The 20,036-nt window shown below is 37.7% G+C and overlaps 1 protein-coding gene across 3 annotated transcripts in view; it reads right to left on the reverse strand.

Annotated features, from left to right (window-relative positions):
* The window catches only part of LOC111159739 (adiponectin receptor 2), a 104,324-nt gene that overhangs the window by 14,051 nt on the left and 70,237 nt on the right, over positions 1-20,036 (reverse strand). For all 3 annotated transcript variants that reach the window (XM_022522318.1, XM_022522316.1, XM_022522317.1), the window contains exon 3: positions 1,468-1,587. In XM_022522318.1, the coding sequence (XP_022378026.1) occupies positions 1,468-1,587 (120 nt within the window). The remainder of the gene's footprint in view (positions 1-1,467; positions 1,588-20,036) is intronic.

Raw genomic sequence — 20,036 nt, forward strand, 5'->3', positions numbered from 1 at the left:
AGATCTTCCAAAGGACTTTCTGGAGAGACAGAGAATACTCTTAGATAATGAATTTATTTTCTCTAATTTGGACTTGAAAAAAGATAGCTATTGTTAACATTAACTTTACAAGATGCTACTCTGTTTTACTTTGGGAGAATTTTATTCTCTAAGAGGGAGAGGAAAAGAGAAATCAATCCTTACATCCTCAAGGCAGTTCACAATCTGCAAACAGCTCTGCTGTGACCATATGAAAAGTGCTATTGTGTTACCCACACAGCCAAGATGCTCCCTTTTTTGCAGTCAGAAAGAATATGCTAAGATTCTTACTAGTTATATTTGCACATAACGTCAGAGTGATTTTTCTCCATTGTTTCTAAACATTCTAGCAGTCTAAACTGAGCCAAGGAACTATGCTCTCATAATTACACTGAAGTTAGTGTCATATTCAACAGACACTGCACCCTCAATCCTCAACTTGGGAGTCAACCCAAATGTCATCCCAAACAGGCAATGTCTTTTACTCCCCAAGGAAAAAAGAACAGGATCACAGCTTGGCCAAATACATATTTATTTATAAGCTTGACAAAGGCACTGCATAAATCAAACATTTGAGCAATGGTCCACTGGATTTGTATTAGACCATTAATGCACAAAACATTTCTTTTTGGGGCGCCTGGGTGGCTCAGTGGGTTGAGCCGCTGCCTTCGGCTCGGGTCATGGTCTCAGGGTCCTGGGATCGGGTCCCGCATCGGGCTCTCTGCTCGGCAGGGAGCCTGCTTCCTCCTCTCTCTATGCCTGCCTCTCTGCCTGCTTGTGATCTCTGTCTGTCAAATAAATAAATAAAATCTTTAAAAAAAAAAAAAAAATTTTACCAGTGTCTCTGACTCTTCTAAGAAAGCAACCCCAATTCCAGTTACCATTTTCAAAGAAGAATAAAAACCACAATATGACCTAAAGAATCAGATAATGCGTTAGAAAAAAAACCTTAAGAGACAGAAAACATGCCAGCTGAATTAGAAATACTAGATCTCCATGAAAACTGGGAAATCTTTATCTGGATTAGTCTGACTACCCACAGAATCCTTAGAAAAATTAGCACATTTGCCATCCCAGTCGAGTAGCATAAGAGATTCAAGGGACTTGGACATGGCATTTTAGTATCTCTAGGGATCAACCACTCCCAACTTTCATTCTGTCTTATCTAAACTATCAGCAAAACATCTACTCTGTTAATTTACATCAGGAAACAATTGTTTCCTGAATGAATATTCCAGTTTTATCACAACTTTATCATGGCTACTTCAGGCAAACAAATGTATTTTGTCTTAAACAGGGTTAAAGTCATGAAACTGTTTCTGTCTCCATTTTGCCACAGATAATGTCTACAGTAAACCAAAGGCTAAGAGACTGCAAATCTCCTTAAAAGTTCCTGTTTGGGAAGGGTTAAATATATAGCATAGAAATGATAAGAAACTGCTATCTTACCTTACAAACAAATTCTTCCATTCTTTCCATAGCGTGATGGGCTTGTAAAAGAGGGGACATGCCCATAAACCCCTCATCTTCCTGAGAAGCTTCCTCATTGCACTCATGTTCCTCAGAGATCTATAAAGCAATCACAGAAAGTCAGGGACAGAGACCAGGAGCCAAATGAAATCGTCAATACACTAACCTATAAAATTATAATGAAATAATTCTCTCTTCAAAGTCAAAGCAAGGCTTCAAACAAGTAACAATATAGGAAGTATTGTCAGTTTATTGCAGAGTTATGAATATTAAAAAGGAACGAAAGTTACTCAATGCTTCTCACTGGCAGACAAATGAAATACAAGAGCATTCCCATGTTTGTTTCAGTAGCAAATTCCTGGGGTAGCTTGAATGGTTCATTTTTTTGTGTTAAGATTATATTCACATAGTCAAGAAATTGCTGAGGGGAAAAATCTCTAAGAACCCCACACCTGGTACATATAAAATAAATATTTATAATACAATATGATAAGGGGAAAAAAGGGGAGGAAAAAACAGAAAACAAAAGAAAAAAACATTTACTCAATTCTTAAGATATGCCAAGCATAAAAGAAAGGGTTTTATATAGGCCATCTAAATTAATCCTGACAGTCGCCTATTATTAGATAAGTATTCTTATCCCCATTTAATATATAAAGATCATCAGGCAAAGAGGTTTAAATAAGTTGCCCAAGGTTAAAACTAGTAAAGAAAAAAAGTAAAAACTCCCACACTCACTACCTTTCCACATTCTTGATGAAATGAAGAAATGACAATCCAGTCAGACCTTAAGGGATACACCACTAAAATGAACATGTGTCTCCAGATGAAGCTTCACTTCACACTAGTATAGACAGAATGATACTGTGAGAAGGGCAATGGACCAGCAGTCAGGAGACCTAAGTAGTTGAGTGTGATTTTGCCACTAATATCAATGGAACCGTATACAGGTCTCTCAACCTGAGCCTCAATTTTCTCATTTCTATCTAAAAGAAGTTTAAAACTAAACAATCTCTACCGTCTTCCCTCTTCTCTAAAATTCTGAGATTCTGCCACTCAGTGAAGATGACAGCACAAGAGAACTGGAATTCCGTATCTACTAAGAGTCTGCTAGATAAACAATACCGGCTAAAATGACTGCATGAAGAAATGAATGACTTTCTACCTCCAGTCAGAAAACTGGTAAGGATGAACATGTAGGCACAGGAAGTAATCTACAACACTTGAATTTGAACATGTTTAAAAAGAAATCCTAAGATTTCATTTTCCTACTCTTTATGTTCCAAGATAACTAGGGGCTTAGTATTAAGTAGCACTTGAAACATGTTACATACCCAATTCTCAACTGTTAAAAAATCATGCTCTCCAAGAAATCTATCTTGACTCTGCTTCTCTACTATTCTTACTTATAAAACATCCTCTGGGGGCAGCTGGGTGGCTCAATGGGTTAAGCCTCTGCCTTCGGCTCAGGTCATGATCTCAGGGTTCTGGGATCGAGTCCCACATCGGGCTCTCTGCTCAGCAGGGAACCTGCTTCCCTCTCTCTCTGCCTGCCTCTCTGCCTACTGGTGATCTCTCTGTCAAATAAATAATAAAATTAAATAAATAAATAAATAACAAAACATCCTCTGTAGCACCTGGATGACCCAGTTGGTGAATGCCTGCCTTCAGCTCAGGTCATGATCTCAGGGTCCTGGGATGGAGCCCCAAATCGGGCTCTCCACTCAGTGGGAAGTCTGCTTCTCTCCCCCACTCGTGTTCTCTCCCTCTCTCAAATAAATGAATAAAACCTTAAAAAAAAAAAAAAAACCTACCCTCTAAAAATAAAACAAGACAAAACCAGAGAAGGAGACAAACCATAAGAGACTCAATCATAGGAAACAAACTGAGGGTTGCTGGAAGGGAAGGGGGTGGAGGGATGGAGTAACTGGGTGACGGACATTAAAGGAGGGCATGCAATGTAATGAACACTGGGTATTATAGAAGACTGATTAATCACAGGCCTGTACCTCTGAAACCAGTAATACATTTTATGTTAATTAATTGAATTTAAATTTTAAAAATGTTTAAAAAACAAATATACCCTCTGTTCCTTACTTCCCTAAAACTTACCTGTCTGTCCTTCAGTGCCCAGTTTCTCAACAATTCTTTCATGATTGTCACCTTCCCCTCCCCCACCAAACATTTTTAGATTGCTTCTTCCGTCTCCAGGCAATTTTATTAACACAATATACTGTGTATTTGTATGTACTGTGGCCCTACAGAGGGCTACAGACCACTGTAATATTTTAGTTTTTCAATCCTCTCTCAATCAAGAAGCAATTTTCACCAGAGAATGTATATGGCCCTACCTAACCCACAGCAACTGCCTCCTCTTCTCAACTCTTCCAGCAGTTAAAAGTCCGTAGCCCCCACTTGACAATGAATATAATATCTGATTTACAGCTGTTTTACTGACTTATACTGTTTTATTTCTCGTTTGACATAATTTTACTTTTTAATGTATCATTTCCTAAGTGAGATTTTAAGTGTCTATGTGATCTTCTTCCCCATGACCCCCCAAAACGGCTCTGTGTAGTATGTTATATACTTCACTACAGCTCAATTAATTAACGCTTTAAAATTTTTTCAACAAAAATTTTTTAGAAGTGCCTAATTAAACATAAAATAGACAACAGGATAGACAATAGGATTAGCAGACTGAGTTTAAAGTGTAAAATATAAATTTATATATAAAATGTAAAATAGCTTAAATAGTTATGCATGTTCATACATTTACATGATCTTCACAGAGTAAAAGAAACAAGGATTCAGTCTTGATTTTCTTATAAATAAATTATGCCAGCAGTTTCTAATAAAACTATAAATAAATGAGCACATAAAGCAGAACTAGTTAAATATTTCCTATACCCAACAGGTATAGTAAAGTAAGTAAGTAAAACCCAATTAAGTTGCAGGAATGGTCTGAAGTAAAACCCAATTAAGTTGCAGGAATGGTCTGAAATGTCAATGGGATTACTTACAGTAGTTTTGAGTATCGGGCTAATAATACATTTGGATCCATAGAAGACTACTGATAGGAAAAGGTAAGCCAGACTCCATGGCAAAAGAAAGGGTATTTCACACACTTAATGACTTAGATAAGAAAAAATGAGGATAGGGTGTCTCTCTCCATGGGCACTCCTACTTTCTACAGAAAAGAGAGATGAAGGGTTCAACTTTCCAATCATAAGGAGGTTAAGAAAAACAATGACACTGCTGTTGGGAGCCAATACGCATTTATCGAAAGAAAACAAGTACATTCAGAATGCAGGATGTATGGTCTGAGTCAAACACCAACTAGTTGCCAAAAAACATGTTTATTCATTTAGTTAAACATTTTTTAGGAAAGGTGGCTTGCATAATGGATTAAGAATCTGAAGTCGGATAAACTGTTACGATGAATTCTGTCATCTCTGATAAGAAGACTACATTTAACCAAAGCATCAGTTTCCTTATCTGTGAAATGATTTTAATACCGCAACTACAGTGCAGATCTGTTTTAATAAAGACAATAAATAAAAAGAAACTATCATAGGACCCAGGACTCAGAAGGCAATATATAAATGATAGTCTTTATTATTATAATGATGGGCTAGGTACTGCGAACATTAAAGTTATTATCACAACCTAGGGGAGAAGATATGCATGTAAGTAAATACAGCAAGGAGCTAGTGAACTGTATGAAAGAGGTCTGATGCAAAGAGAAAAGAGAAAACAGTTAACTTTGACACTGCTGGGAAGTTTCCTAGAAAGGTAACATCTGAACCAAGAGCTGAAAAATGTGTAAGAGATTCAGGAGTCAGGCATGGCAGGGGAAAGACATAACAGGTAAAGGCAACAGTGTATATCCAAAAACACAGAGGAAAAGAAAAAGCACACACAAAGAACACATAGTTTAGCATGGCTGCTGCAGCAACAAGTCAATGTGACGTTAGACTAAAAAAGGTTAAGTACAAGGGCGCCTGGGTGGCTCAGTCAGTTAAGCATCTGCCTTCGGCTAAGGTCATGATCCCAGGGTCCTGAAATCAACCCCCGTATCAGCACGCTCATGCATGTGCATGTAGTTCTCTCGTTCTCGTTCTCTCTCTAAGAAATAAATGAATAAAATCTTAAAAAAAAAAAAAAAAGGTTAAGTACAGACACAATCCAAATGCCCATCAACAAATAAATACATAAAAATGTGGCATACACATACACAGAATATAGCACTCAGTCATAAAAAGATTCTGGTGTATAGTACCACATGGATAAACACTGAGAACATTATGCCACACACAAAAGGGCAAATATCGTACAATTCCATTTATATGAAAAATCTGGAATAGGCAAATTCACAGACACTAGAAGTAGAGAGTGGGTATCAGGGACTGGACTGGAAGGAGGGAATGATAAATTCTATTTCAATAGGTACAGAATTCTGTATGGGATGTTGAAAATTTTTGGCAACAGTGGTGATGGCTGTGAATATAATTAGTGTCACTAAGTTGTACACTGAAAAATGGCTAGAATGGCAAACTTTATACTATATATTTTACAATAAAAATTAATTTTTAAAAGACACGGCGGGGGGCGCCTGGGTGGCTCAGTGGGTTAAGCCGCTGCCTTCGGCTCAGGTCATGATCTCAGGGTCCTGGGATCGAGTCCCGCATCGGGCTCTGCTCAGCGGAGAACCTGCTTCCTCCTCTCTCTCTCTCTCTCTGCCTGCCTCTCTGCCTACTTGTGATCTCTCTCTGTGTGAAATAAATAAATAAAATCTTTAAAAAAAAAAAAAAAAAAAGACACAGGGGTCCACAGCAGCATTCTTCATAAAAGTAAAAAATCAGAAATAATCCAACTATCAATAAGAAAACAGATAAAAACAAGTGTGATATACTTACGTAACAGAATATAACAGATTAGTCAGTAATTAAAAAGAACTACCAACATACAAAAGAGTATGGGTAAGTAACAAAAATATGCCAATCATAAAGAGAGTATATATTGTATGATTGATTCCACTCATAGTAAGTTCAGCAACAAGCAAAACAATCCATTGTGGTACAAATCAGAATAATGGTTCTCTCTGGGAATATAAAGGCAAGGCACAGAGCGGTTACTGACTTGAAAAAGGCATAAGAAAGGTTTCTGAAATGATTAAAATAATCTGAATCTTGATCTGTGGTGATCATATATAGGTAGTGTCATGATGCTATATATTTAAGATTTGGGTATGTTTAAATTATCCCTCAACAATAAAATGTTATCTGTGTAAATCCTCCCTCAATAAAACGCTTTCAAAAACAAAAACAGGAGAGGGGCGCCTGGGTGGCTCAGTTGGTTAAGCGACTGCCTTCAGCTCAGGTCATGATCCTGGAGTCCCGGGATCGAGTCCCGCATCGGGCTCCCAGCTCTACGGGGAGTCTGCTTCTCCCTCTGACCTTCTCCTCACTCATGCTCTCTCTCACTGTCTCTCTCTCTCTCAAATAAATAAATAAAATGTTTAAAAAAAAAAAAAACAGGAGAGAGGAACAGAAGTGCTATAAAGGCTTTTCATACTAAGGGGTTTTGGGTTTTGTCGCGTAGGCAAAGCTGAGCATTTAAATGATGAGGTTGGGCCAAGCTGAACACGATTACCATTTGTGTTGACAAACTTACTCTGGCAACAGAGAGAAGGCAACGCTAAAGAAGGGAGACAGGAAAGGAAAGAAATTAAGAAAACACAAAGTCTAAAGCAGTTGTTCTCAACTAGGGGCAATTTTGCTCCCCCACCTAGGGGACATCTGGCAATATCTATAGTTGTCTTTACTTGTCACAAGTAGGGGGAAATGTTACTGGCAACTAACAGGCAGGGGGCAGGATGCTGTTACACATCCTACAATGCAAAGACAGTTCTCCAAAACAAAGAACTATCTGGTTAATATGTCAGCAGTCAGTCAGAAAAACTCTGATCTAAAGATATGATGAGGGAGGATCTATATACCTACTACAGTATTATGTGTCCACATCAGAAAAGAATATTTTATCAGATACTTCACACTTCTTATTAATAAGTGGTTACAGTGCCATGGCTAAATGGTAATCATTCATTCAAAAAACTTAGAAAGTACTCATTGAGCAGCTACCATTTGACAGATGAGGAACCTAAGGCTAAATGATTTGCTCAGGGTCACACACCTAGAAAATACCAGTCAAAAGTTCAACTCAGGTCCATACAAGTTCCAAAGCTCATGCTATATTCTTTCCACTCTCATTGTTTTCTAATTATAAAAGTGCCTAATTTTGTGGGTAACACATTTGGCCAAAAGGCCACAACACATACAGGCAGACTTTGCTTTCCAGTAGTGCAGGATAGTAAAAATGACTATGCAAGCCAAAATCATGTAAAGCATTCTTAATAACCAACGAGGGAAATGGCTATTTTGTGACTTTTAAATTTGTTAAAATATTAAAAACTCTGTCAGTTATAAATGTGTAAGACAATTTTAAAAATAGTAAGACTAGTATTTAGTATGCTATATTTTAAAAACAGAAACATTGAGACTTATTTATTTATAAGAAACTTACCCGGAGTAATTTGAGCAGTACCTACTATTTTTTTTTTTTAAAGGAGGCTCCACACCCAGTGTGCGGCTTGAACACATGACCCTGAGATCAAGAGTTGCCTGCTTTACCAACTGCACCCCAGCCGGGCGCCCCAGTGCTTGCTTCTTGTTCTATAATTTATGATACAAGGTGAGCAACTCTTCTCGGCCTTGGGAAACTGTCCATACTCTAAGTTTGGATCAGCTTTCAACAGCTTACTCTTTGTGCTGTCACCTCATGAAATATCTCTAAGATTTCCTTTAATGTGATTTTTTTTTTTTGCCCGCATCAACTTCTCTGGACATCTTCATCCTTTTTGTCACAAACACTTTACTCCTTTATGTTGACCAGTGTGCCTTCACCATGTTCCCCTGGCTGCACATCTAGAATCTCTTAAGTGAGAGCAGGGTCAACATTTCCAGTCCCAATTAGGTATTTCTTCTACAGCCATTTATGCTTGGTCGGATTTGCAAATGCAGCATTATCAGTTTCATTTCTTTGCTTTTATTTTTATCTTTGTTAGCCAATTCCCCCTTCTGATTATCCATTTTTGTAAAACGTCACATGGGTATATCACTGGGAAACCACACAACCATATACTTCACTGTCTTATGCATTAAATGAATGACAGATGTATGATAACCAATCAGTCATGACAGACTTTGAAAGAAGTGACAAGACTGGACACTAATCCTGATGCATATCTACTATTTGATTTGCACAGTAGATATGCAGACTGTAGACTGAAGAGCTAGCACAAAAGTGTGTGCTTTATGCATTTATACACAGTAAACATACCCCTGTAAGTGAAATTTGAACCATTAGTTATTTAACTAACCCAAGATAACTGAAACTCATGCATACCGAGACCCTGCAAAGTGTTAAAGCTGCTTGTCCACATTTTCTCTTCTCATCTTTTACAAGGGCCCTTTCTACCCAAAACAGCACTTCTAAAAAAATTAATCTCAATTTAACAGAATGCAAGCCTATACATAAACAAGGATTTCACTGTGCACTACATTTCTAAGATATGTAACTATATCTGCTTTTTAAGTCACTTTTTTGTATTTATTAACAAAATAAATAAAAACTTTTTTGTATTTATTAACAAAATAAATAAAAACTTTTTTGTATTTATTAACAAAAAGTCCCGCATCGGGCTCTGCTCAGCGGAGAACCTGCTTCCTCCTCTCTCTCTCTCTCTCTGCCTGCCTCTCTGCCTACTTGTGATCTCTCTCTGTGTGAAATAAATAAATAAAATCTTTAAAAAAAAAAAAAAAAAAGACACAGGGGTCCACAGCAGCATTCTTCATAAAAGTAAAAAATCAGAAATAATCCAACTATCAATAAGAAAACAGATAAAAACAAGTGTGATATACTTACGTAACAGAATATAACAGATTAGTCAGTAATTAAAAAGAACTACCAACATACAAAAGAGTATGGGTAAGTAACAAAAATATGCCAATCATAAAGAGAGTATATATTGTATGATTGATTCCACTCATAGTAAGTTCAGCAACAAGCAAAACAATCCATTGTGGTACAAATCAGAATAATGGTTCTCTCTGGGAATATAAAGGCAAGGCACAGAGCGGTTACTGACTTGAAAAAGGCATAAGAAAGGTTTCTGAAATGATTAAAATAATCTGAATCTTGATCTGTGGTGATCATATATAGGTAGTGTCATGATGCTATATATTTAAGATTTGGGTATGTTTAAATTATCCCTCAACAATAAAATGTTATCTGTGTAAATCCTCCCTCAATAAAACGCTTTCAAAAACAAAAACAGGAGAGGGGCGCCTGGGTGGCTCAGTTGGTTAAGCGACTGCCTTCAGCTCAGGTCATGATCCTGGAGTCCCGGGATCGAGTCCCGCATCGGGCTCCCAGCTCTACGGGGAGTCTGCTTCTCCCTCTGACCTTCTCCTCACTCATGCTCTCTCTCACTGTCTCTCTCTCTCTCAAATAAATAAATAAAATGTTTAAAAAAAAAAAAAACAGGAGAGAGGAACAGAAGTGCTATAAAGGCTTTTCATACTAAGGGGTTTTGGGTTTTGTCGCGTAGGCAAAGCTGAGCATTTAAATGATGAGGTTGGGCCAAGCTGAACACGATTACCATTTGTGTTGACAAACTTACTCTGGCAACAGAGAGAAGGCAACGCTAAAGAAGGGAGACAGGAAAGGAAAGAAATTAAGAAAACACAAAGTCTAAAGCAGTTGTTCTCAACTTGGGGCAATTTTGCTCCCCCACCTAGGGGACATCTGGCAATATCTATAGTTGTCTTTACTTGTCACAAGTAGGGGGAAATGTTACTGGCAACTAACAGGCAGGGGGCAGGATGCTGTTACACATCCTACAATGCAAAGACAGTTCTCCAAAACAAAGAACTATCTGGTTAATATGTCAGCAGTCAGTCAGAAAAACTCTGATCTAAAGATATGATGAGGGAGGATCTATATACCTACTACAGTATTATGTGTCCACATCAGAAAAGAATATTTTATCAGATACTTCACACTTCTTATTAATAAGTGGTTACAGTGCCATGGCTAAATGGTAATCATTCATTCAAAAAACTTAGAAAGTACTCATTGAGCAGCTACCATTTGACAGATGAGGAACCTAAGGCTAAATGATTTGCTCAGGGTCACACACCTAGAAAATACCAGTCAAAAGTTCAACTCAGGTCCATACAAGTTCCAAAGCTCATGCTATATTCTTTCCACTCTCATTGTTTTCTAATTATAAAAGTGCCTAATTTTGTGGGTAACACATTTGGCCAAAAGGCCACAACACATACAGGCAGACTTTGCTTTCCAGTAGTGCAGGATAGTAAAAATGACTATGCAAGCCAAAATCATGTAAAGCATTCTTAATAACCAACGAGGGAAATGGCTATTTTGTGACTTTTAAATTTGTTAAAATATTAAAAACTCTGTCAGTTATAAATGTGTAAGACAATTTTAAAAATAGTAAGACTAGTATTTAGTATGCTATATTTTAAAAACAGAAACATTGAGACTTATTTATTTATAAGAAACTTACCCGGAGTAATTTGAGCAGTACCTACTATTTTTTTTTTTTAAAGGAGGCTCCACACCCAGTGTGCGGCTTGAACACATGACCCTGAGATCAAGAGTTGCCTGCTTTACCAACTGCACCCCAGCCGGGCGCCCCAGTGCTTGCTTCTTGTTCTATAATTTATGATACAAGGTGAGCAACTCTTCTCGGCCTTGGGAAACTGTCCATACTCTAAGTTTGGATCAGCTTTCAACAGCTTACTCTTTGTGCTGTCACCTCATGAAATATCTCTAAGATTTCCTTTAATGTGATTTTTTTTTTTTGCCCGCATCAACTTCTCTGGACATCTTCATCCTTTTTGTCACAAACACTTTACTCCTTTATGTTGACCAGTGTGCCTTCACCATGTTCCCCTGGCTGCACATCTAGAATCTCTTAAGTGAGAGCAGGGTCAACATTTCCAGTCCCAATTAGGTATTTCTTCTACAGCCATTTATGCTTGGTCGGATTTGCAAATGCAGCATTATCAGTTTCATTTCTTTGCTTTTATTTTTATCTTTGTTAGCCAATTCCCCCTTCTGATTATCCATTTTTGTAAAACGTCACATGGGTATATCACTGGGAAACCACACAACCATATACTTCACTGTCTTATGCATTAAATGAATGACAGATGTATGATAACCAATCAGTCATGACAGACTTTGAAAGAAGTGACAAGACTGGACACTAATCCTGATGCATATCTACTATTTGATTTGCACAGTAGATATGCAGACTGTAGACTGAAGAGCTAGCACAAAAGTGTGTGCTTTATGCATTTATACACAGTAAACATACCCCTGTAAGTGAAATTTGAACCATTAGTTATTTAACTAACCCAAGATAACTGAAACTCATGCATACCGAGACCCTGCAAAGTGTTAAAGCTGCTTGTCCACATTTTCTCTTCTCATCTTTTACAAGGGCCCTTTCTACCCAAAACAGCACTTCTAAAAAAATTAATCTCAATTTAACAGAATGCAAGCCTATACATAAACAAGGATTTCACTGTGCACTACATTTCTAAGATATGTAACTATATCTGCTTTTTAAGTCACTTTTTTGTATTTATTAACAAAATAAATAAAAACTTTTTTGTATTTATTAACAAAATAAATAAAAACTTTTTTGTATTTATTAACAAAAAAAGTGACTTAAAAAGCAGATGTAGTTACATATCTTAGAAATGTAGTGCACAGTGAAATCCTTGCTTATGTATAGGCTTGCATTCTGTTAAATTCTGCCAACAATACAGCTGACACTGAACAACACAGGTTTGAATAGCACAGATCCACTTACACATGAATGTTTTACAGTACAGTCCCATAAATGTATTTTCTCTTCCTTATACTTTTCTTAGTAACATTTCTTTTCCTTTCTCTAGCTTATATAGCAATAGCATATAATACTGTATATAATGTACAGAACATATAAAATATGTGTTAATCAGCTTTTTATGTTATCAGTAAGGCTTCCAATCAACAGTGGGCTACCAGCAGTTAAGTTCTGAGGGAAGTCAAAAGTTATACACAGATTTTCAGAAAGTCGACACACCCTTAACCCTTTCAGTACTCAAGAGTCAACTGTAATTCCATCTCTGGTAGTCCAGTGTATGCTGTGAGGTATAATGTGGTCAGTGGTCTGAAACACATATCCCAGTAAAAATAAATACTTCTATCCATCCCAGTATGTCAGGAAAATTTGTGAATATTTATAAAAGAATATTCGTTCCGAAGTACAAAGTATTCTTCGTCTGTTAATTTATCAAGTATTATCTCTAATTCTCAAAAAATAAACATCTAAAATACTAGCCCATAATTAGCTATTTATTGTGTTCAAGCATTATGGAGTTGCTAATTAAGAGATCTACGAAGAGTAGGTGGAAATAAATATAGCTCCCCGGGTTAGGCAGAAGATAACAAGTAGGAATAAAATGGTAGAGTCAAACACTGGCTGTAACACAGAATAAAAAATGCATTCTCTAGGGTACATGTGCCAGTTCATGGCTATGCCACAAAACAATGGTTTGGAAAGCCTATCCTGGGCACAGTATATAAAATAGTTTTTTTCTTCCAATATGAACTCTAAAGAACTACACTGTCGAGCAGAAATACTTCCCATTAGCCAGCACTAAACTACAGTATCCAAAGACCTCTCTTTCAACACTAAATACCATCTATATTAAGATGATCACATACAAGTGTTAAATACATGCTATGTTCTGTTTCTGTTCATATTCTAACCCTCATCAAAATCAATTATGAAGAGCAACATGACACTGTCAAAGATTAAAAGACTAAAACTAAAGCTGCCTTTAAAAAGGCATAAAATTGGGACACCTGGGTGGCTCAGTGAATTAAGCATCTGCCTTCGGCTCATATCGTGTTCCCAGGGTCCTGGGATCAAGTCATACACAGGGCTCCTTACTCAGTCGGAAGCCTGCTTCTCCCTCTGCCTGCCGCTCCTCCTGCTTTGTGCTCTCTCTCTCACTCTGACAAATAAATAAATAATCTTTTTTTTCAAAAGGCGTTAAGATTTAATTCTCTAAGATTTTCTACAAACAAATTACTATATTTAAACTTAAAGGTCAATGCTCTGAAGTACAAAGGCACCTTTTAAGTATTTTTCTCCTATATTCAGTGAGGTCCATCTGTGAAAAGACTAAGTTAAACTTATACAATGATATGTATACATACTTATACAATATACTTATACAATGATAAATATACAATGATATCCGACTCTGATGACCTATCCACAGTACAACCTAAAATGATAATTCTCTAGAATATATATTTTGCCTTTGGAAAGACAAAGAACCATAGTGATAAAGATGAAAGACCTTTAAGATCAGTCTAACATGAAAAGAATTCACTTGGGCATTTACTTCTTTTAGCACAACTCAGTTCAATACAGTAAGTTAACAAATGTTTACTAAAAAGATTATTTTATTAAAAAAAGATACTTATTTGTCAGAGAGAGAGCAAGAGGGAGAGACAGAGAGACCACACAAGCAGAAGGAACAGCAGACAGAGGGAAAAGCAGCTTCCCACTGAGCAAGGAGCCCAATACAGGACTCAATCCCAGGACCCTGGGACTTGAGCTGAAGGCAGACGCTTAACCGACTGAGCCACTCAGGTACCTCTACTAAAAAGATTCATAAATAGAGGAGTAGGATATAGTCTCTGTCATCCATGGGCTTCCAACCTAATGAGGTTGGAAAACAAAGCCATGTAAATGACTAAAACAGAAATAAGGTATAACTAGTTTAACGGCAGGGAAATGTGGAGCTCAGAAAAGACTGCATGAAAAACAGAATTTTGAGAAGACAGAGAATAGTCAAGAGAGGAAAAAGCAAAAGTACCATTTTGAGGACAAGAGACCCTTTTGGTTCAACTGAAGATAAGGATGCATTCAGGAAAGCAGCAAAACATAAACTACAAATGTAAATATTATTTGAAGTCAGTAGACTAGTAGACAAAATGCCACACAGATCCACAATGGTAATACCTTCCACAGCCGGAAAATAAAGGTCAAGGAAATGGTAAAATACCCAGGGGAGAAGACAGTAAATCTTTGGTTAAAATGTGTCTGCCTTTATAGATGTTACTGAGAAATGCTTAATTCTGAGGACTAAGATCTAAGGCCCCTATTTTATCATCTGTTCCAGGGAATTCATGCCCAGGAAGGTTTAGAATACTAACCAGTAAATAATTTTATTATTAGCTTTAGAAACGTCTCAAAAATTCATTTAACTATACAACAGACTGCTCAACCAGCTCCTTAGTATAATTGTTCAACTGGGTAAATCTGCTCACTTATCAAATAACTGTTCATCAAGACTTGCTCTACCAATCCTAAACTATCAAATCATCAACTGTGTACAAGCCAGTATGACTGCTGTATTTTTTTTTTTTTTTAAGATTTGAGAAAGCGTGCATGCGCACCTATACACACATGTGGGGGGCAGAGGAACAGGGAGGGAGAGACTCCAAGCAGACTCTGTGCTGAGCATAGAGCCCAATGTGGGATTTGATCTCATCACCCTGAGATCATGACCTAAGCCAAAACCAAGGGTCTGACACTTAACCAACTCTGCCACCCAGCCACCCCTCTATGCATTTTTTTAAAGATTCATTTATTTTAGAGAGAGAGCATTGGTGGGAGGGGGATCACAGACTCTGCACTCAACGCAGAGCCCCACTAAGATCATGACCTGAGCCCAAATCAAGAGTTGGACGCTCAACTGACTGAGCCACCCAGGCACCCCATGACTGCTGTAATCAAAGACCTGACTTAAACCACTAGAACCCAGACCCCTAAACCCTAGAGATATCCATCTATGACTTCTCCTTTGTAAAACACATAGCACTTTATGTGGTATGCACTCTTACTGCAGCATGTAATAAAGCTGGCTTAGTTTGAGCGACAGGTTATTAAATGGTCTTTTTGGAAAGTGGACAGGCTGAACCCAGCTTTAATTTAGAAATCTGAAATGTGTAGTAAGGTAGTAAGCTGATAAAGCTAGCAAAGACAAACACAGGGGTTAACGGAAATTAAGGTGTCTACAAAAAACAAAAGCTGAAAGAGAAAAGGCACTGATGACTATCTCTTGAATTGTCCAGTAAACTAAGTACAATAGCTAATGTATAAAAAAAATTCATTTTGGGCTGCCTAAAAATATATATACTCTTAACCCGTACAGACTAGTCATCTCTATCAAAGCTTAACAGAAAAGCTCTTTAAAATCATCCAAATTATTTAAGATTTTATTTATTTATATGACAGAGAGATACACAGCGAGAGAGGGAACACAAGCATCAGGAGAGGAAGAGGGAGAAGCAGGCTTCCCGCCAAGCAAGGAGCCCGGTGCAGAGCTCGATCCCAGGACCCCAGGATCATGAGCTGAGCCGAAGGCAGACACTTAACCATCTGAGCCACCCAGGTGCCCCATCCAAATTTTTTTTATTGTCACATAGCAACTCTCTCTAGTCTTAACTAAATATCCTAAATACACTTCCTCCAGAAAAGAAAATGTAGAGCTCAGCAGATGATAGCCTATTTACAAGTTAGCTTTCATAGGATAAATTAATATACAGTGGTATTCTTAGGAGTTTGGTTAAAGTAAAACTGCTCAAAAAATAATCCCTACATGAAATGAGTAAAAGCTGGCTCCTAATCCTCCCATTTATTAAGAAGCATCTGGAGCAGAAGAAAAATAGGACAACCATAAAGGCTGCTCTCTTTGACTAAATACCTTGAAAACTAAAAGATGTGAAGAAAACCCATAGAACTAGAGATCAGGGCAACCTGGTTTAAAATGCCTCTTTTGTGGTTTTGTTTAAGGAAGCTTACTTCCTTAATGCTTAACTATATACTTTAGCAAATATAGTTAAGAGCGCTCAGGTTTTAGAGTCAGAGACCTGGAAGAAATGGCCTATTCATTTTAACCAACATACCACATTATACATTTCAAAAAGAATTCTGGATGATAAAATATACTGCACCAGGAGTCTAGAAATCTGGATTTCAGGCCTCAACTGTCTAGGCTTACTTGCTACCAAACCCTCTGCTACCCTGCACTCTTGATCCTTCATTCTAGCTATGCTGAACACTTTCCAGGCTTAGATACCAGTACATACCAACGTATATTCAATACATGCTAGCTATTATTGGTACTATTCCCTAAAAGCATCATACTATTTCCTACTTCTGTGTCTTCACATCTGCTGTTCCCTCTGCCTAGAATGCGCTTAACTCTTTTCTCCTAGTTAACTCTGAAACTCAAGTTTTGCCTCCCTAGACCCCCAGCTAAAAGTACAGTTAATCCTATAGCACCCTGCACAACCGCACAGCCCTTACCACAAATGTACTGATTTCCTTGTCTGTCCCTCCAACTGCCTCCAACAAGGGCAAAAACTATGTTTTATCTTTGTATTCCCAGAGTGCCAAGACATACTTAAAAAAACATCAGGGTCCTGGGTGGCTCCATTGGTTAAGGCACCCAACTCTTGGTTTCAGCTCAGGTCATGATCTCTGGCTCGGGAGACTGAGCCCCCTACTGGCCTCCTCACAGAGTGTGAAGTATGCTTGTCCCTGCCCCACCCTGACTTGCACTCTCTCTCTCTAAAAATAAATAAATAAAATCTTTTTTTAAAAAAACACCTAACAACATCTGCAGAAAAAAATGCATGCATGCATGCATTTTTACTAAACTAAATGACTTTTGGTATTCCCTCCAGTCCGACATTTTAGGAACCAGATTTGAAAACCTGGAAGAAAGCTGGGACGATTTAGTAGAAACCAGGACATCAGAAGGAAAAGCTTATGGGGGAGGAAGCAGGCTAAATTAGTTCAATTTAAAGCAGTTAACGCTCCAATAAAGAGGTCAGTACTAAGATGACAGATTTAGAAAACACCTTTGTGAAAAAACTGTTGAAGTCAAGGGTGGCTGAGATGTAAGAATAAATTCAGGATGTGATTACTAGATTTACTGCAACTGTTTGAGTACTATTACAAAGAAAGGATGGGGTAACAGAATTCTTATTTCCTGTGTGCTAACTACATGCCAGACACTGTGCTAAGTGCTTTTACAAATTAAATCCTCAACAACCTTCTGAGATGAGTATTTTTATCCCCATTTCATGGTGTGGAAATCCAGATCAAGCATGGTAAATAAAGAAATGCAATCTAAGGGAAGTTACACTGCTCTGAGTGGTACCTTCATTCCCAACCTAACAACAGTATCTTACCTAGATGAACTAATGAATTCCTGACCAATTTCCACCATGCATTTTTTTCAAACTAATATTAAAAATATAACCATCATGTGATGGTCTGTTAAACATTTTTGATGTTTAAAGGAGGAAAGGGGTCATCCCCTGACCCAGCTCACAGAAATGCTTCTGTACCTTCACCAGAAGACAAGCGCTAGAATATTCACAGAAATAGTTTTTTAATAGCCCAAAACTTGAAACAACCCACTAGTCTTAATGGTATACATGTTACAGTCACAGAAAGTTAAGATGAACTACAGCTACAGAAGTACAAATGAATTTCACAAACATGATACTGAGTGAAAGAAGCCAGATAGAAGAAAAATGAAACAAAATGGAACCAGGGAGGGAGATAAACCGTAAGAGAGTCTTAATCTCAGTAAGCAAACTGAGGGTTGCTGGAGGTTTGGTGGGGAGGGATAGGGTGGCTGGGTTATGGAGGGCATGTGTTATGGTGAGGGCTGTGAACTGTGTAAAACTGATGATTCACAGACCTGTACCCTTGAAGCAAAGAATACATTACATGTTAATAAAATTTTAAAAATGTTTTTTAAAGTATATACTGAATGGTTCCGATGACATAAAGTACAAAAACAGGAAAACTAATCTCTACCATTAGAAGTCAAGACAATGGTTACCTCTGGGAAAGGGACAGGCATCACTATGGAGGAGGGAAGGCATTAATGGGACTTCTAGGGGTACTGGTTACACAGGTGGTGCCCACTTTATACAAATTTATGGCACTATCCATTTACAAAATATGTACTTTTCTATATGCATATTACACTTCAATAAGGTTTTTTGTTGTTTTGTTTTTTACTCAAAAATATTGGGAAATAATGATGTAGAAGAGATCAGAGGTTCAAACGGAAGTATCTCTGAACCCAAAACTCTGCCCTTTTTTTCCCCTTTACCAAAGTGCTTCCTCTGAGATTATATACTGAAGCACAGAAACGGCTTCACTAAAAAAAAAAAAAAAAACAAATTTGGTAAAAGTGATAAAAGTAGCTATTAAGTAGAGTTATTTAAGCAAAGACACCTAGTTAGACCAATCCATGAAAAACTAATTATGACTCTCATTCATCTTTTCTCCTCTAACAAAACTATAGTCTGGGGACCACAGAAATGTGAAGGTTGATGGGCACCTGGGCAGCTCAGTTGGTTAAGTGTCTGCCTTCAGCTCAGGTCATGATCCCAGGGTGCTGGAATCGAGCCCTGCCTTGGGCTCCCTGCTCTGCAGGAAGCCTGCTTCTCTCTGCCCCTCCCCTGGCTTGTGTTCCCTCTCTTGCTGTGTCTCTCTGTCAAATAAATAAATAAAATCTTTTTTTTTTTAAGATTTTATTTATTTATTTGACAGACAGAGATCATAAGTAGGCAGAGAGGCAGGCAGAGAGAGAGGAAGAAGCAGGCTCCCCACTGAGCAGAGAGCCCAATGTGGGCCTCGATTCCAGGATCCCGGGATCATGACCTGAGCCAAACGCAGAGGCTTTAACCCACTGAGCCACCCAGGCACCCCAATAAATAAAATCTTAAAAAAAAAAAATGTGAAGGTTGAGAAACCCTTGGATATCACCTAACCCCAACAACTTCATTTCAGTATTAAGAAAATGAGGCCCAGAGAAATAAAGAAAATTGGCCAAAATCACACAGCTGGCTAGCAGTGGACCAGGGCTAAAACTTAGATTCAATCATTCACTCATTCCTTTCCTTATTTATTGAGCAAATACATCACTCCAAACTTTTTTAAATGTAGGGGATAGGCATTATATTTAGGCTTGCATAAACAGATCATAACAATCTTTTTTTAAGATGATTACAAAGTCTAATAAGAACAATATCCAATAGATTATGCCTTGTCCTTTGGATAGAACAGTCTGCCTTTCTGAGGTGAAATTTAAGGAAATCTTTTCTTTCTGACAAAAATACAGGCTTCCAATGATGAGTCATATCCAACATGTTAAGTACTTTCTATGTACCAGGCTTACAAAGTCTAATAAGAACAATATCCAATAGATTATGCCTTGTCCTTTGGATAGAACAGTCTGCCTTTCTGAGGTGAAATTTAAGGAAATCTTTTCTTTCTGACAAAAATACAGGCTTCC

Source organism: Enhydra lutris, unplaced genomic scaffold (assembly GCF_002288905.1).
Source record: "Enhydra lutris kenyoni isolate GAN:26980312 unplaced genomic scaffold, ASM228890v2 scaffoldscaffold69, whole genome shotgun sequence".
Taxonomy (NCBI): Eukaryota; Metazoa; Chordata; class Mammalia; order Carnivora; family Mustelidae; genus Enhydra; species Enhydra lutris.